Source organism: Mauremys reevesii, linkage group 4, assembly GCF_016161935.1.
Source record: "Mauremys reevesii isolate NIE-2019 linkage group 4, ASM1616193v1, whole genome shotgun sequence".
NCBI classification, from domain to species: Eukaryota; Metazoa; Chordata; order Testudines; family Geoemydidae; genus Mauremys; species Mauremys reevesii.
In genome coordinates this window covers 23428770-23445809 of record NC_052626.1, presented here as the reverse complement: position 1 = coordinate 23445809, position 17040 = coordinate 23428770, and the positions used below count along the sequence as shown (strand labels likewise).

At 44.0% G+C, this 17040-nt stretch overlaps 1 protein-coding gene across 3 annotated transcripts in view; it reads right to left on the bottom strand.

The window, feature by feature from the left end:
* Window positions 1-17040, bottom strand: part of BEGAIN (brain enriched guanylate kinase associated) — a 243835-nt gene that overhangs the window by 96684 nt on the left and 130111 nt on the right. For all 3 annotated transcript variants that reach the window (XM_039533111.1, XM_039533112.1, XM_039533114.1), the window contains one exon: window positions 1726-1887. In XM_039533111.1, the coding sequence (XP_039389045.1) occupies window positions 1726-1887 (162 nt within the window). The remainder of the gene's footprint in view (window positions 1-1725; window positions 1888-17040) is intronic.

The window sequence follows — 17040 nt, the reverse complement described above, 5'->3', positions numbered from 1 at the left end:
GGCTCCTTCTGAGATCCAAATGTATATTATATAAGCAGAGATGGTAGGGAAGAAATTATATAGACCTGATGCAAGGTTTACTGCACATTTTCTAAAAGGAAAAGTTGAAGCAGGTTTTATGGCAGAAGATGGTTACTATACTTAAATACAGAGGCATGTTCCTATAAGTGAACGAGTTACCTGTATGCTCTTTTAAAAGTTGCATCAAAAGGTAGTATCTCAGATTAATTTCCAGTGTGGATACACATTTTGTGTGTTTTTTGTAACACGGCTGAAATAGTGGGGTTTTTTACCCACAAAAGCTTATGCCCAAATAAATGTTAGTCTTTAAGGTGCCACTGGACTCCGCGTTGTTTTTGTGAAATATCTGACTTACACTTTAAACAGGATGTGCCTGAAGTAAAACATTATTTCAAATCCAGAAAGTCCCAAATATTCCCTGTTCTATTTCTGAGCCTTCCACTTGCCCTGCAAAATGTAGTTCTTCAGGAAAAGTAATTTAATATACAGTAAGAAGGATGGTTAACATTGCCATTTATTGGAAAACACTGTGAAAGGGTTTGAAGAAAATTGCACTAGAATGTTACTTTGACAGCTCTGATGTAAATGAAGCGATAGGAGAGAGGGGAAAAATGTGTTGTAGTAGTGTGGACAGCTGACTGCCTGCTCTACATAGAAGCCTGTAGATAACAAAATCATGTAAAGTAGTATATGCTGTATCTCTGATTTAGGCCTTGATTCAGGAAAGCATGTATCTTAATTTTAAGCATGTGCTAACATGATTTCCTGTACTGGTGTCTTAAAATTCAACCTGTTAAAAAATCTTTATTTATAGCAATTACCTTATTATCACTTATATTAATGCTACAGTCCAGCTAAGAAATGTTATGCAAGATTTCTGTTTCTACTTGGAAAGGTACTTTGTTACCTGCATTAGATGTGATGCACTGTCCATTTTCCTACATGATGATGATGATGCGTTCAGGAAAAGTTCAACTGAATTTTTTTCATAAATAAATGGATCTTTTGGTTCAGAGATTTTAAAAAATGACATGTACGCACTTAAGGCTAGAGCCTGCTCCCTTTTAAGTCAATGAGGACTCAATTATTACTATTATTTATTCTGATTGGGCCCTAAATTTAGAACAGCTCTGTGCCTTTTTTTCTGCAGTTTGTATTATTTTTAAATAGAAGGCTTTTTGTTTCACATCATACTTTTTGGAAGTAAATGTAACATGTTTTACCACACCATGATATGAAACTTCATAACACTTCATACACTGAACATAAACTTTGCTCATCTTTGAAAAACAGGGCCTAATTCTGCTCTTACACCAGCGTAAATGCAGAATAACTCAACTAATATCAATGCAGTTACACTGTACTTACTAAAGGGAATATCAATATCCTTTGTGTTTATAATAGGAGTGTGTGTGTGTAATCACACACACACATAATGTATATGCCATTAATGATATAAAGATTACATACCGTGTATACAATATACACTGTATGCACACACAAATATGCATATATATGTATGTGTATCACACATAGACATATATCAATATATATGTGTGTGGTATGTAACAAATATATGTATGTGGGTGTAAAGTGTACTATAAACATGTTTATATAATGAATGGATTGCATATCTCTACATTGTTAAGTACAGTAGTTTGTATATTCTCAATGCAGTTTATCTATTTAAAAAAAAATACTCACCTTCTCAATTTTTCGGTTACTTTTTCAAGTTCTTCCTGAGCACGTCTCAGTTCAATTTCAAGATATTGGCGTGTAGAATCAAATTCTGTTTCAAGCATTTCCAGTTTGTGGGTAGTGTAGGATAGGCGCTTCCGTAATTCCCCCTTCTGTTCTTGCAAAGTACTGGAACAACAAACACTGCAGTTATAGCATTTAGAAGTTCTGGAAGACTCTTTAATGATCCACTATTTTCAAGTGGCCTCATTCTCCATATTTCCCCAAAAATATGGCTTTGTAGCGAGAAAGAGAACAGTACTTATTCATCTGTTTACTAATTTTTGTTAAAACTTTATTTAAAATAATCATGTTAACAATCTCTCTCCATCCATTCTTTCTAGGACACCCATCACTGGTATCCAAATGCCATCATAGGACATTTTGTGGAAGTACCCTCAATAAAAATATAATACATTGAAAACCAAATTTTGGTTTTAAGTGATGTCTTTCATTTTGAAATGATCCAAAACTGCTTTATGTAATGCTATGTACAAACAGCCTCAATTCCCCATCTTTAAAATAATAATCATGCATTGTATGTAAAAGAGCAGTATGACTGCTCAGAGCTCCGGTATGAAACTGCAGAAAAACCTGAGAGTCTCTGGATTAAGTTTAGAAGTGTGAGCAACAAGGGTGATGTCGTGGTGGGAGTCTGCTATAGACCACCAGACCAGGGTGATGAGGTAGATGAGGCTTTCTTCCGGTAACTAACAGAAGTTACTAGATCACAGGCCCTGGTTCTCCAGGAAGTTTTGGAAAGTGTAGGGGACAATTTCTTGGCGCAAGTGCTGGAGGAACCAATGAGGGGAAGAGCTCTTCTTGACCTGCTGCTTACAAACCAGGAAGAATTAGTAGGGGAAGCAAAAGTGGATGGGAACCTGGGAGGCAGTGACCATGAGATGGTCGAGTTCAGGATCCTGACACAAGGAAGAAAGGAGAGCAGCAGAATACAGACCCTGGACTTCAGAAAAGCAGACTTTGACTCCCTCAGGGAACTGATGGGCAGGATCCCCTGGGAGAATAACATGAGAGGGAAAGGAGTCCAGGAGAGCTGGCTGTATTTTAAAGTATCCTTATTGAGGTTGCAGGAACAAACCATCCCGATGTGTAGAAAGAATAGTAAATATGGCAGGCGACCAGCTTGGCTTAACAGTGAAATCCTTGCTGATCTTAAACACAAAAAAGACGCTTACAAGAAGTGGAAGATTGGACAAATGACCAGGGAGGAGAATAAAAATATTGCTCAGGCATGCAGGAGTGAAATCAGGAAGGCCAAATCACACTCAGAGTTGCAGCTAGCAAGAGATGTTAAGAGTAACAAGAAGGATTTCTTCAGGTATGTAGGCAACAAGAAGAAAATCAAGGAAAGTGTGGGCCCCTTACTGAATGAGGGAGGCAACCTAGTGACAGAGGATGTGGAAAAAGCTAATGTACTCAATGCTTTTTTTGCCTCTGTCTTCACGAACAAAGTCAGCTCCCAGACTACTGCACTGGGGGGCACAGCATGGGGAGGAGGTGACCAGCCCTCTGTGGAGAAAGAAGTGGTTCAGGACTATTTATAAAAGCTGGATGAGCACAAGTCCATGGGTCCGGATGCGCTGCATCCGAGGGTGCTAAAGGAGTTGGCGGATGTGATTGCAGAGCCATTGGCCATTATCTTTGAAAACTCAAGGCACTCTGGGGAGGTCCCGGATGACTGGAAAAAGGCTAATTTAGTGCCCATCTTTAAAAAAGGGAAGAAGGAAGATCCGGGGAACTACAAGTCAGTCAGCCTCACCTCTGTCCCTGGAAAAATCATGGAGCAGATCCTCAGGGAATCAATTCTGAAGCACTTAGAGGAGAGGAAAGTGATCAGGAACAGTCAGCATGGATTCACCAAGGGCAAGTCATGCCTGCCTAACCTAATTGCCTTCTATGATAAGATAACTGGGTCTGTGAATGAGGAGAAAGCAGTGGATGTATTCCTTGACTTTAGCAAAGCTTTTGATATGGTCTCCCACAGTATTCTTGCCAGCAATTTTAAAGAAGTATGGGCTGGCGTCCTGCACTTAGGACGGAAGAATCCCATGCACAGCTAAAGACTAGGGACCAAATGGCTAGGCAGCCATTCTGCAGAAAAGGACTAGGGGTTACAGTGGGCAAGAAGCTGGATATGAGTCGACAGTGTGCCCTTGTTGCCAAGAAGGCTAATGGTATTTTGGGCTGTATAAGTATGGGCATTGCCAGCAGATCAAGGGACGTGATCATTCCCCTCTATTCGACATTGGTGAGGCCTCATCTGGAGTACTGTGTCCACACTACAAGAAGGATGTGGAAAAATTGGAAAGAGTCTGGTGGAGGGCAACAAAAATGATGAGGGGGCTGGAGCACATGACTTATGAGGAGATGCTGAAGGAACTGGGATTGTCTAGTCTGCAGAAGAGAAGAATGAGGGGGGATTTGATAGCTGCTTTTAACTACCTGAAAGGGGGTTCCAAAGAGGATGGAGCTAGACTGTTCTCAGTGGTAGCAATCGACAGAACAAGGAGTAATGGTCTCAAGTTGCAGTGGGGGAGGTTTAGGTTGGATATTAGGAAAAAAATTTTCACTAGGAGGGTGGTGAAGCACTGGAATGGGTTACCTAGGGAGGTGGTGGAATCTCCTTCCTTAGAGGTTTTTAAGGTCAGGCTTGACAAAGCCCTGGCTGGGATGATTTAGTTGGGAATTGGTCCTGCTTTGAGCAGGGGGTTGGAATAGATGACCTCTTGAGGTCCCTTCCAACCCTGATATTCTATGATTCCATGAATAATAATCTGTCTTGGTCTCTTTAGATTATAAACTCTTCAAGTCAGGGATTGTCTCTTACTTTGTCTGTACAGTGTACAGCAAAATGAGGTCCCGATAAAAAGTTGGAAACCCTAGCTGCAACTGTAATGTAATAATAATACAGACTCTGCTAGTACTTCATTGCTATGTTGGCTTTGAGTATGAGCTTAGGTCCTGATCTGGAACTTGAATCACATTGTCACCGTAACACGGCAACTTGCCCCTTTAAGAGCCCAGAGCCCTTGGGCTAGTCAGCCCTGTTCAATGAGCCCTGCCCTGCTACACCTGCACTAGGAGTTGCGTTTAAGAGGAAGGAAGCCCAGCAGTGGGGAACCAACTGGAGAAGAGAGCAGAAGGCAGGTAGAGGCCTGTGGAGGACAAGAGGTCCTCAAAAAAGAGCAGGGAGTAATCTAAAGGAGACCGGGGGGCTGAGGGGAGAGATGGTAACCCGCCTAGGCAGGACAAAAGCTGAGCACAGAGGGTGGGCAGAACAGTGCTTGTAGTAGAAGAGAGAAGACAGACCCTTTGTCTTGCTTTGGACATGGATACTCTGGGAGGGGTTGAGTTTTGTTAATGACTTAGCTGGAGGGTCAAGTCACTGCAGCAAGCCACCTCCTCAGCAGGAGTAGGCCAAATATCAGTGTGGGGAAACTGAGGTCCAAGCGGTGTGATGCTGGGTCTCACCATAAGGGGGGGCTTTAGGAGAGTGAGCCCTGTACAGTCACCTTGCTTACTTTTGATATACGCTAAATATAACATTTCATAAAAGAAGGGCCAAATCCTGATTCCTTTGATGTCAATGGCAAAACTACCAGTGATGTCAAAGGAGCAAGGTTTTGAATGTATACACAGCTTATGCCTGTACCTAAACTTAGTGTGCTGGGGCCTGAAAGAATGTCAAGGGGCTACATACCATTGACTAAAGGCCACATATAGCATTACTAGTGTCAAGAGAACAGAATCACCCAAAATCACAAGACTGGGGCCTAAAATTTTGATTTAAAAATCTATCAAATCATTTTTTTTAGGCTGTCTTTTGGCTTCTTTTTTTTTAACTCCCCTCTAGTCTTCTGCTAATGGGTCTGAGATGATTTTTAGATTGAAAAGTCAACCTTAAAGGCACACAAAAATGTGTCTCCCTGGCTGCTCAGATGGAGACTCCATTCACGCCCTCCTCACCTCTAAGACACCTAAGATAGGGGAACTGCCATCTGCTAACAATCCCCCTCCCAGCTTATTTTCTTTGGGAAAAAAAGTGGGCTGGCTTGATTCAAACTGACCTAATTAAGGCAACATGAGTCACTCTCACACATAGAATTTGTTAATGTGTAGGGTTGATGAGTTACAGATACACAGATGAAAGAACTTTTTAATTTATACCAATCACTCATAAGTGATAATGTCTCAATAGAGAGACAAGATGAGTGAGGTAGTTTTACTGGACCAACTTCTGTTGGTGAGAGAGACAAGCTCTTGAGCTTACACAGAGCTCTTTTTCAAGTCAGATTGTTTAGCATAAGTAGTTAACTCATATTTCATGGGACCATTCAAAATGAAGTGGGCCATTAACACCCTTCCAGTCAGGGGGGAAGGAAAGGAAGGGTTGGAAAGGCAGCTGGGGGAGGACTCGAGGGTTGTTACTGGGTTATAGATTTTTTTAATTATAGGGAGGCGGGGTGGTTCCCCAGTGCCCCAGAGAGGGATGAGACCCATTTGTTGCTTATGGCCCAAGTTAAGCAAAGCATTCAAACATGTGCTTAATTTTTAGGCAGATGCTTTAGTCCCCATGAAGTCAGCTTTGAAGGGTATAAGTACTTATGTACTTTGCCAAATAGGGATGGGTTATTCACTTACTTAAAGTTCAGTACATGCTTGAATGCTTGGTTGACTCAGGACCATAAGAGAAAGTGTTGATAGAACATATTTAGGCTACTTTCAAGACCAGGGTTTCTGCTGTTTCAGTAAGCAGTGATTCTGAAACGTGGGGATGTCCATACACTGAGAAAAGGAGGGGATCATTCCTAGAAACATAACCCAGCGACTACTTTTTTAACTAGAAAGACCAAATTGTCCAACATTTACCTTCTAGTATCAACATTTAAAAATGAATTAAAAATTAGCAACTCCTATTTAACATCTGTTTTAACTCATTCTGATGGATAAACTGGTTGTTTATTTTTTAAGATTTTTTTTAAGAGTTAATAAGTATACGAGAGAGTTTGCTTTAGTAAAATGCAGTATATAATATGTTACATTGCATGTTAAACAATTGATGACAGGGTCAAAGGTGTGTGTGTAAAATCTATATAATTTAAAATATATAAATGAAAACTTACAAAAAGTTGAAAGCTGAGAAATATAGAAATGAGATTCAGGGGTGGGTGGGCAGGAAGAAGAGTAAGGGAAGAGAGAGAAAGAGAGGGAATGCTGAAAACCAGGAAACTCAGCCAAATGTTCACAAACAAATACACCAATAAAGCCCCAATTCAGGAAAGCACTTGAGCATGTGATCAAGTCTATTCTAATTCAGGACAACACAATGTACATAACTTTAAGTGTGTGCTTAAGTCCTATTGACTTCAATGGGATTTAAACACATACTTAATTCTCTTGAATAGGGATTTTTGCCTGAATCAGGGCCTAATAAATCTCCAGTATTGGGGTTAAGAATGAAAGCAGTGACCGATCCTAACGTATGGTAGCATGGAGAAGGATTATCTATGGCTGTATATTTGTGCATGAATGAATCACCATACACACACCTTACCATTAGACACAGGCTTTACTTTGCTTCCAGTTGTCCATGGAAAAACACAGGAAGCAAAGGTAAGACAACGTGAGACAGAAACAACACTAGACAAGGGAAGAATATTTTCTTTCAGAAAGAAAATGTAATGGGTCAAGTTCAGAGCTCGCATAACTCCAACAGAGTCAGTGGAGTTCAGGGATGAATTTGGCACAAATTTTCTTTTTCACAATTTTAAGAATATTTGACATGTTTTCCTGCATTCTACATATGGGGTGCAGCTCTGAAACCATTTCCCCTCTCTACTGAGCCCTGGTAATCCCACACAGTTTAGTGCTATAATTCTTTTTCCGTCTGCTTGGTGATATAATTTTCTTGCTCTACAAATCTGGTGTCTATAAAAATAAATGTATCTTTTATGATAGTTTTCATTGTGTATCACTCTGATTTTTTTGATTGGTAACCCATACAATGTTGGAAAGGGTTCATGCTGTTTTGATATAGCACTGTCCAAAAGGTATGAGAGAGAGATTGATCAAAGGTGGATTTTCATGCAGTCGTGTCAATTACATTGCATTTTTTCTTTCCTCCTAAACAATGACCTTCCAAAACCTAGTTCCATTTAATGCAAAAGTGCCTTTTTTTCCCAGTTGTCATAAACCAGTTCTGCAGAGGCAGGATGACTATACCCTCTTAACACTAGAGAATCACTGCATTTTAATTCAGGATTTACCTACTGTTGCCAACAGGCATTCACAGTTCTTCATTGCATGGTATATATTCTTTAATATAATTAAAAAAAACAGGAAAATGATTTAGTGGGGAAAATAGAGTGGACCTATTCTCTTCCCCCCCATCCACTTCTGCCATTAAAGCATCAAGACAACGATTTAAAAAAAGGAAAGACACATTTGCTAACAACTTCAAAGACAAGACCATGTTTACACTACAAAATTATGTTGACCTAAGTTACCTCAGCATACAGCTGCTGCACTTATTATTGGCTCCTTGAGTTGGCAGTGTGCTTCCTCACTAGGAACACTTGTATTAATGCAGAATGCAGTGCAGCATGGGTAGGTATCCCACTGTGCAACTTGCCACGTTCCAGTGCAGGGTCTTTTGGGAAATCCTTGCAATGCCTGATGGGACCAAAACGAGTTGCACAGGGGTACCTGGGTGCATGGGGTCAATTTCCCATAATACAGTGTTCTCCATCCCATAATTTCATCTGCAGCCCATAATATTTCACACTTTCTTTTCAAAGTCCCACAAACCCGCACGTCCCTTTTCGCTGTCCACCATCTCTGACAGAAGTACTATTGTCATGAGTGTTGTAAGCGCAGGGCACCTGATCCTTCAGTATTTGCAGAGCCATAAGAGGAACTTTGGGAAACATAATGATGCCTTGGAGGCTAGATTGCTGTGGGGCGTAGGAAGAAACAATTCAAAGTTGTTGGTGGCATTCATGAAGCAGCTGGAGATGGTGGAGCACTGGTTCTGGGCTCGAGAAACAAGCACTGACTGGTGGGATTGCATTGTCATGCAGGTTTGGGATGACAAGCAGTGGCTGCAGAACTTTTGAATGCACAGGCCATATTCTTGGATCTGTATGTCAAACTTGCCCCAGCCCTCCAATGCAGGGACACCAAAATGAGATCTGCACTGACGGCTGAGAAGCAAGTGTTGATTGTACTGTAGAAACTTGCAATGCCAGAGTCGGGAATCAATTTGGAGTTGGAAATGCACCGCAGGGGCTGATGTCATTCATGTGTGCAGGGCCATTAATCACCTCCTGCTACACAGGACTGTGACTCTGGGCTATGTACAGGACATAGTGGATGGTTTTGCAGCAATGAGGTTCCTGAACTAGGGTGGGGAGGAGTGATAGATGGCACACACATCCCTATTTTAGCACCAGACCACTTTGCCACAGAGTACATCAACAGAAAGGCTGCTTTTCTATGGTTATGCATGTACTTGTGGATCACTGGGGATGCTTTACCAACATCATTGTGGGCTGGCCAGGAAATGTGCATGACACATGTCTTTAAGAACACAGGACTGTTCAGAAAGCTGCAAACAGGGACTTTCTTTCCTGACTGACAGATTACCATTGGGAATATTGAAATGCCAGTAGTGATCTTGGGGGACCCAGCCTACCTCTTGCTCCCCTGGCTCATGAAGCCATACACCAGCCATCTTGACAGCACCAAGGTGCGCTTCAGCTGCAGGCTGAGCAGGTACAGAATGACAGTTGAATATGCCTTTGATCATTTGAAGTGTAATTGGCATTGCTTACTTAAAAGATTGGATCTTAGTGAGAAAAATATCCCAATGGTTATAGTTACCTGCTGTGTCCTGCATAATATATGTGAAGCAAAAGCAGGGCCGCCCAAAGGATTCCGGGGGCCCGGGGTCTTCGGCGGCGGGGGGCCCGTCCGTTCCGGGACCCGCCGCCGAAGTGCCCCGAAGACCCGCGGCGGGGCCCCCCCGCCGCCGAATTACCGCCGAAGCGGGACCCGCCGCCGAAGTGCAGCCCAGTCTTCGGCGGTAATTCTGCGGTGGCGGGACCCCGCCGCGGGTCTTCGGGGCACTTCAGCGGCGGGTCCCGGAAGGGAAGGGCCCCCCGCCGCCGAATTACCGCTGAAGACCGAGCTGAACTTCGGCGGCGGGTCCCGCTCCGTCTTCGGCGGTAATTCGCCAGCGGGGGGTCCTTCCGCCCCGGAGCGGAAGGACCCCCCCGCCGGCGAAGACCGGGAGCGAAGAAACTCCTGTGCCCGGCCCCGCAAGAGTTTTCCGGGCCCCCCGGAGCGAGTGAGGGACCCCGCTCCAGGGGCCCCAAAAAACTCTCGTGGGGGCCCCTGTGGGGCTCGGGGCCTGGGGCAAATTGCCCCTCTTGCCCCCCCCTCTGGGCGGCCCTGAGCAAAAGGGGAAAAGTTTCTGCGCAGAGGTGGAGCGGCTGTCTGCTGAATTTGCACAGCCAGATACAAGAGCTATAAGAAGAGCTCAACATAGAACTATATGGCTCGGAAGCTTTGAAAAAAAACATTTTAATAGTGATCCAGAGTATTGTGTGTTGCTGTAGTGTGCTCTACCTGGTCTTGCTCTTTTGTGGCCCAGAACACATCATGTAGGGATTGCTGTGTATGTAGGAATCTAACATTGTCAATACACCTATTAATATTGTTTGTGAATGATGTTATGGGTTCTGTGACACGGTGCAGTAACAGGAAATTGAGCGCTGTCAGACCTGCTCCTCATCAGCCAGCATATGTTGTGAACTAATAAAGATGAATTATGTTCCAAAAGATAGACTTTTATTCTGTAACATGAACCGGGCAAATAAAAAAGATACTTAATAAATTAAGGGAACAGAACTTATGAAGGGGAAAGAACAGTCTTTTTCATTTCAGGTACATAGACACAAACTGTGTCTTTCACAGTAATGTCCGTGAAGCTGTTATTTTCTTTAGTGTCCCCCTGGGTGGAGGCAAAGCAGCTTACATCAGCCTAGCTGTGGAAGTGTCTTCACATAAATTGCACAAATCCCTTATGCCACATGGCATGTTGAGGGGGTGTATAGGGAGGTCCCAATGCAGAGTTTTATATGGGCTGCAGAGGGAGGTGAGCATGGGATTTTTGAACCTGCAAGTCTGAGTCTGAAGCATCTCTGTTTGCTGTCTGAGAAGTGCAAGCACCTTTCTCCTCTCCACGCTAGCTTTGTCCAGGCTGTCTGCAAGGATGATCCTCCAGGCCCTGTGCTCATTTGCTGATGCAGCACTGGTTTGCAGGATCTCCTGGAACATGTTATCCTGAGTCCTTTTCTTTCTCTTCCTTATCTGGCTCAGGCATTCTGCAGGTGGGGAGAGGGAGATCCTGACTGCCGCAATGGCAGCAGCTGCAGATACAACGCACAGATGTACCATTGTCAGTGTATTCATACTGGAAATCAAAACTTAAGATGCTCATCTCACTCTCCTTCCTCCTCAGAATGTAAGCACTACATTCTCACTTCTGCTTGGGACGGATAGAGCACGGTGTCAGTCCCAGCACCAGCCATAGTGAATATGGCCCTAAGGGGGTGGGGGACATGAGAGAAGAATAGCTCACTAGTATGATTATAGTTGTACAGGGCAATGGAACTGAATACTGGCACCATTTTCCACCGGTGGTGGTGATTTTAGCTGATATCTCACTCCTGAGGGTAAGAGAGGCAGAGAGAGAGAGCACAGCTGCAGCTGGCATCCCGATGCCATGTGGGTTCATATGCTGCTAGCCTGTGTACTGCAATGGTGCCTGCTGAAGCTATCGCTGAGTGGCTTGGGAAAGTGTCCTACCACGGAGGAAGATATAAGGCAGCCCTCCCCAGAAACCTTCGGCAGAGGATTGCAGAGTACGTCCATGGAAGTTTCATCAAGATCTCTATGGAGGATTCACGGGCCATCCCACTGCATATAAACAAACTGCTCCATGTAGCTCCCACTGCCTAATTCTAGAGGGGAATGAAAAGCAAATAGCAACTCTACCTCTCGGTTGTTTCACTACCTCTTCTAGCTAAAGTTCAAATGGGCAAATCAAAAGATGTGTCCTGCTTCTTTGGAGGTGCCATCCCTGTAATTTCAAACTAAACAGCATACTTATCAGAGGTTCTTTCCCCTGCATCAGACTCGCCAGTGCTCGACTGTCAGGACAGGCTGGACTGTGGTGGTGTTGAAAACAGGTCTTGGTTTGCTGCACAGCTGGATACCCCAGTAACCTGTCCTCCATACTCCTCCTATTCCTTCTCCACCCCTTCCTCCTCACTGGTCATGGCAGGGGCCTGGGACTCAGGCTCCTCAGAAGAATACATGGTGCTCTTGGAGGTGGTGGTGGTAGTGTCTCTGCCAAGGATGGCACATAGGTTTTGTAAACGTGGCAGGTCTGCGGCTCTGCACCAGATCAATTGTTGGCCTCCCTGGCCTTCTGGTATGCCAGCCACAGTTCCTCAGCTTTCACTCAGCACTGATGCTGGTCCCTGTTTTAGCCCTTTATGAGCAATCTGCTCATAGATGTCAATGTTTCTGTGGCTGGTTCGAGCTGTGTCTGCAAGCCTCTTCTCCCTAACGGTCCAGGAGATCCAACACCTCTGGAGCATGTAGCAGGCACGGTCAGGTGGGCAGTTCCACTCAACAGTGGAGAGCTGCTGGGTGTGCTTGCCAAGCCAGGCAACCAGGAAAAGGAATTTTAAAAATCTGCAGGGCTTTAAAGGGGAGGGAGGCTTCCTGACTCCTGGCCAGTGAAGTTCATAATGGTGACCAGAGTGGTCAGTGTGAGACATTGTGGGACAATTCCTGGAGGCCAGTAACAGTCAATGTAAGTAATGCAGTGTCTACACTGACACCGTGTCAATCTAATTACATCGACCCTGACTCTATGCCACTCGGGGAGATGGTGTTATTAAGTTGGGATAGCACGGCACTTACGTTGGCGGGAGCCAAATTTATGTGAAGACACTTCCACAGCTAGGTTGACATGAGCTGCCTTGCATTGACCTAACCATGTAGTGTAGACCAGGCCTGAGTGGAAATATGTAGCCCCTTGTGCAGTACAGCTCAGAAAGGGTCTAATCCTGCATTTTCTCACTTCCCAAAACTCACATCCTCTTCAATAATAAGTTTTGAATGAGCAAGGAATGGCAGGATAGAACCCAACATCCAGCAAAGAAATAACTTTTGCATCAGTGGTTCTTCATTTCTTCTAATGATCTCTAAAGCACTTCTGCTGTGATAACTAATAGTTTTTAAGCTATTATCCATTTTGATTAGCTAAAATCTCTCTATAAAAATATGGATAGTCAATAAGATTCTACATATTTATTCTATCTACTGGCAACCTCTCACTGTAGGATGTTTTCACTTTCCTTCATTAAAAATGTGTTTGCAGACCTTTCATCATGTTGTTCTCAGCAAACTGCTCTGTTCCAAAATTTAATACATATTTTATTGGTTTGCTTATATGAATATAAAGCAGACATGAAAAACTACTTTAGCACCATCATGTGTGTCCATGAACAGTGTGACTACCCATACTTGCCAGTTCTGGACCACCAGGGTTCTAGAATAGATCCTTCTGAAGAAGTGCCCAGGCCTGTCGGGTACCCTAGAGGGGACAATGAAGGTCTGCCATACTCCTCTCCAGTATCTGCCGAGTCATACTATTGCCTGGGGTTTCAGGGGTTAATTCCTAGTCAAGATTCTGAGGCAACTCACAGATGCATTACTGACGGGGAGCTGACTGTGGAAGGGTGTCTTACTCTAGAGGAGAAAGACAAGGGTTGTACAGACCATGGCAGAAAGCTCTGAGGGACTGCAGGAGTTGTGTATGGTCTCTACTTGTCTGGTGGTTACATTTTTAAATGTTCTGCTTGCAGAGCTGCAGGGAAGGATGACATTTTTGCAAAGCTAATGCTCATCTGGGTTAAGACCACCCAGGGACATAAACTGGTAGCTCCTTCATAGAGATATGAACACAGGCGTGTTGTTGGCGTGGTTCATAGAGTCCCAACCTTTGCCTCTTCTGTGGTGAGGGAAAACCATGGCACACTTCTGCCTAGAGTCGAAGCCCCTTTTCCAGTGCTGCCAGAATCTCATATTCTGGCTGTACTTTTCCCCACATCTCTGTGTTTACGCACCCCCTTGTCAACTTCCTGCTAGCGCTGGCTGAGATGATTATCTATCAGTTGAGGAGGAGAAGGCTCAGTAGGGTAGGGAGGAGTGCTGTGTGACTGTAGGGCCTGCTTCTGGTCCACTATTGTTTCATGCATCCATGAGCTAAAATACCAACCAATCACAGAGGAACTGGATAGTGAGATGCAAACTACCAACCAGCACAGGAAGACTGCAGACCAGCAAGGGGAAACTGAGGTACTGGAAATCCTGACTAATGATAGGGAAAAGCAAATGCCTACAGTGCCTATCCTAATACAAATATTAAACAGACCAAATGGGGACAGTATAGCCATCCAAGTCCGAGTTGGGGAGGAGAAGGCAGAAGACCTCTGACTGGGAACAGAGATATGCCAGTGCATTCTGGTTGTATTGGGAACAGAATTGTGCCAGTGTATTCTGGTTGTGTCAGCTACACAATATTGTTGAGAACTTTACTCTGAAAGAAAACGCTTAAGATTTTTCCAAATGTTCTCCAGGTTATTTAAAAGGTCCCAAATGAAACAGCATTTGTGTTGGGCAGGTCTTCTGGGAATAGAATATCCTATCTCACCAAGTATCAAATGATCAGTATCAAATGATACTAAGGGGAACACTTACAAAAGGGGCAGTGCAAAACCCAAGCTGATATGTCTGTACTTTTGTGAACAAACTGATATATGCACATGTTAAGTGGAGAGAGAGGCCCAAACTGCAAAGTTTAGATCCACATCTGAACTTTGCCAGATTTCGTTTCAGCCCATTCTAGAAACAGAGACTCACTCTGAAACGTAGATCTGGAACCCAATCCATACATCCCCAAAGATTTGAGGTGTTCAGACTAGGTTGTTTGGGCCCAAGTATAATTAACTGCATCCTCAAATTGGATTTGCACAGGTAAATATCCAGTATGCCCCTCCACACCCACTGACTTGAATGTGGGTGTGCACAGACCAGTACTGATCTTACAAATTCAGTCCTTGATGATGGAGGGTCTTTTCCTACATATGGCCCTGTGACAATCAGAGACCAGACACCCCAAGTGGAGAACAGAGGGGTCTGAACTCCAAAGAATAAGCAATTTTATACAACCAATTGATTCAATGTTAGTGTATATAAAAATAGGTCAAGTAAGCTCTTTTATGAAAGCTTGTCATGCTCTGAACTTGATGGTCATTATGAGATGTAGACAGACAGTGTTTATATATTTATGTAGATATAAAACTGTGCTCATAATTTGTGCTGCAACAGTCAGCTCCACCTCACAACAGGGAGGTGGTCAGAGAGACAAGGAGGAGTTGCCTCCGCAACCAGCTCCAAGCCCCTAGCATTGTACACACCCAGGAAAAGACAAACCACGGGCCATTGGTGGTAATGGGAAAACATTAAGACCAACTGTTTTGAATTTCCCCACTCTAAATAACCATGAGTCGCCATGCCAGGAGAAAATAAAATAAAAGGGAAAAAAGCCTGTAAGAAAGAGACTTGAAACTGACCTTATTTGACATATTTTACACACAGTAACACTATATACATCCAGTTGATTCAGTTGCTTATTCTTTGGGGTTCAGACTCCCTGTTCTTTCCCTAGAGTGCCTGGACCCTAATTGTCACAGGCCCTTCTTTGTCCGGTCTAATGGGCCTATGTTTTTCAAAGGGTTTGAGCATCAGAGAATGTATTGTGCATTTACTGAATTACGTCTTGATTTTTCCATTCATGTATGGAAAGCTGCTGACAAGTGAGTGTTTGTGTGGGTGGGAGGAAATGTATGTGCTTTAGAATAAATGCTTGAGTGAGCTAGATTTGGATGTCAAGTTGCTTTTATAGCTCCTGGTCCCCATCCATATACACACACAAATGGAAGGGGCCCCTGATTGTAGTTCCAACTATACCGAAAGAGCTCAAGCTGGCGTACCAACAACCATCAAACACTAAGGGGGTCACGTGAAAGGGGAGACAGAGATGAGAGCAAGAGAGCCTTTTATTTATTTATATCTAGAAGTACTATAGCATTTATGGCCCTAAACACTACGAGCCAGATGTAAAGGGACCCACTTACATGAGTTGAAGATCTGGACCAATATCTTACAATAGTACTACTGCAGTATTTGGGGTGATTACTTTACTTTTGTTCTTTGTCCCCCAGGGTACAGACAACTAATGCAGAATTAACACAACTGTAACCCAGAAAGAGAAATTCTGCTAAATATACCTGCCTGAGCCCTGCTGAAATCATGGACTAGCTCCTACAAGGGCAGAACTGTTGCATCCCTTAACTTAAAATACCTTGGAATCACGTTTTGACTGCATCAGCCTAACACACTCTGGATTAAATGGGAATGATTCCTATCCCAGGGCACAGAGGCAATGCATGGGGAGTGGAGGGGAAAGGGAGGCAGAGGGGGGAGGTGTGGAAGGGTGGAGGTGGCTTGTGGGGTCACATGCCCCTTCCCCCCCAGATTTCTGCCAGGGTTTGCTGGCCCTATTCAAACACGTGGTGTGGCCAGGCCCCCTCCCTGCACGGTAGCTGCTGGAGCCAGCAAGCTGCGACCTGCGCCCAACGGGGAGAGACAGGAGCAACAGCTGGGAGCTGCAGGGAGGGGCCGTGCTTTCCAGGAGGGGAGACTGAGGGTAAGTGTAAGTGGGGGGCATGACTGAACCTGTTCTGGGGTGGCTGAACCTTTAAATTGTGCCCCCCCCGCACCAACAGATATTGGTCATCTCTGCTGTGGCAAGTATGTGAGGACCACAAGGTTAGTGGAGAGAACATAAATTCTGAAAGCCTAGAACTTCCCAACACATTGAATTCAATATAAATATCATATGAAAAGATGAATAGCTAAACTTAGATGTGCAAAAAATCCTTAGAGGATCAGCTGCCAGCTGTTGTGTGCAGTGAATGCCATTATTCTCAGTAGAAAATGGTGTGTTTCTTGGCATATGTTCATAATGTGGCTATACAAAGTCTCCTCTACTCCAATGATAGCCAACCTTTTCTCTGCCGCGGCACACCTCACGCTCCAAAGGCTCTTCCCCCTGCCCCC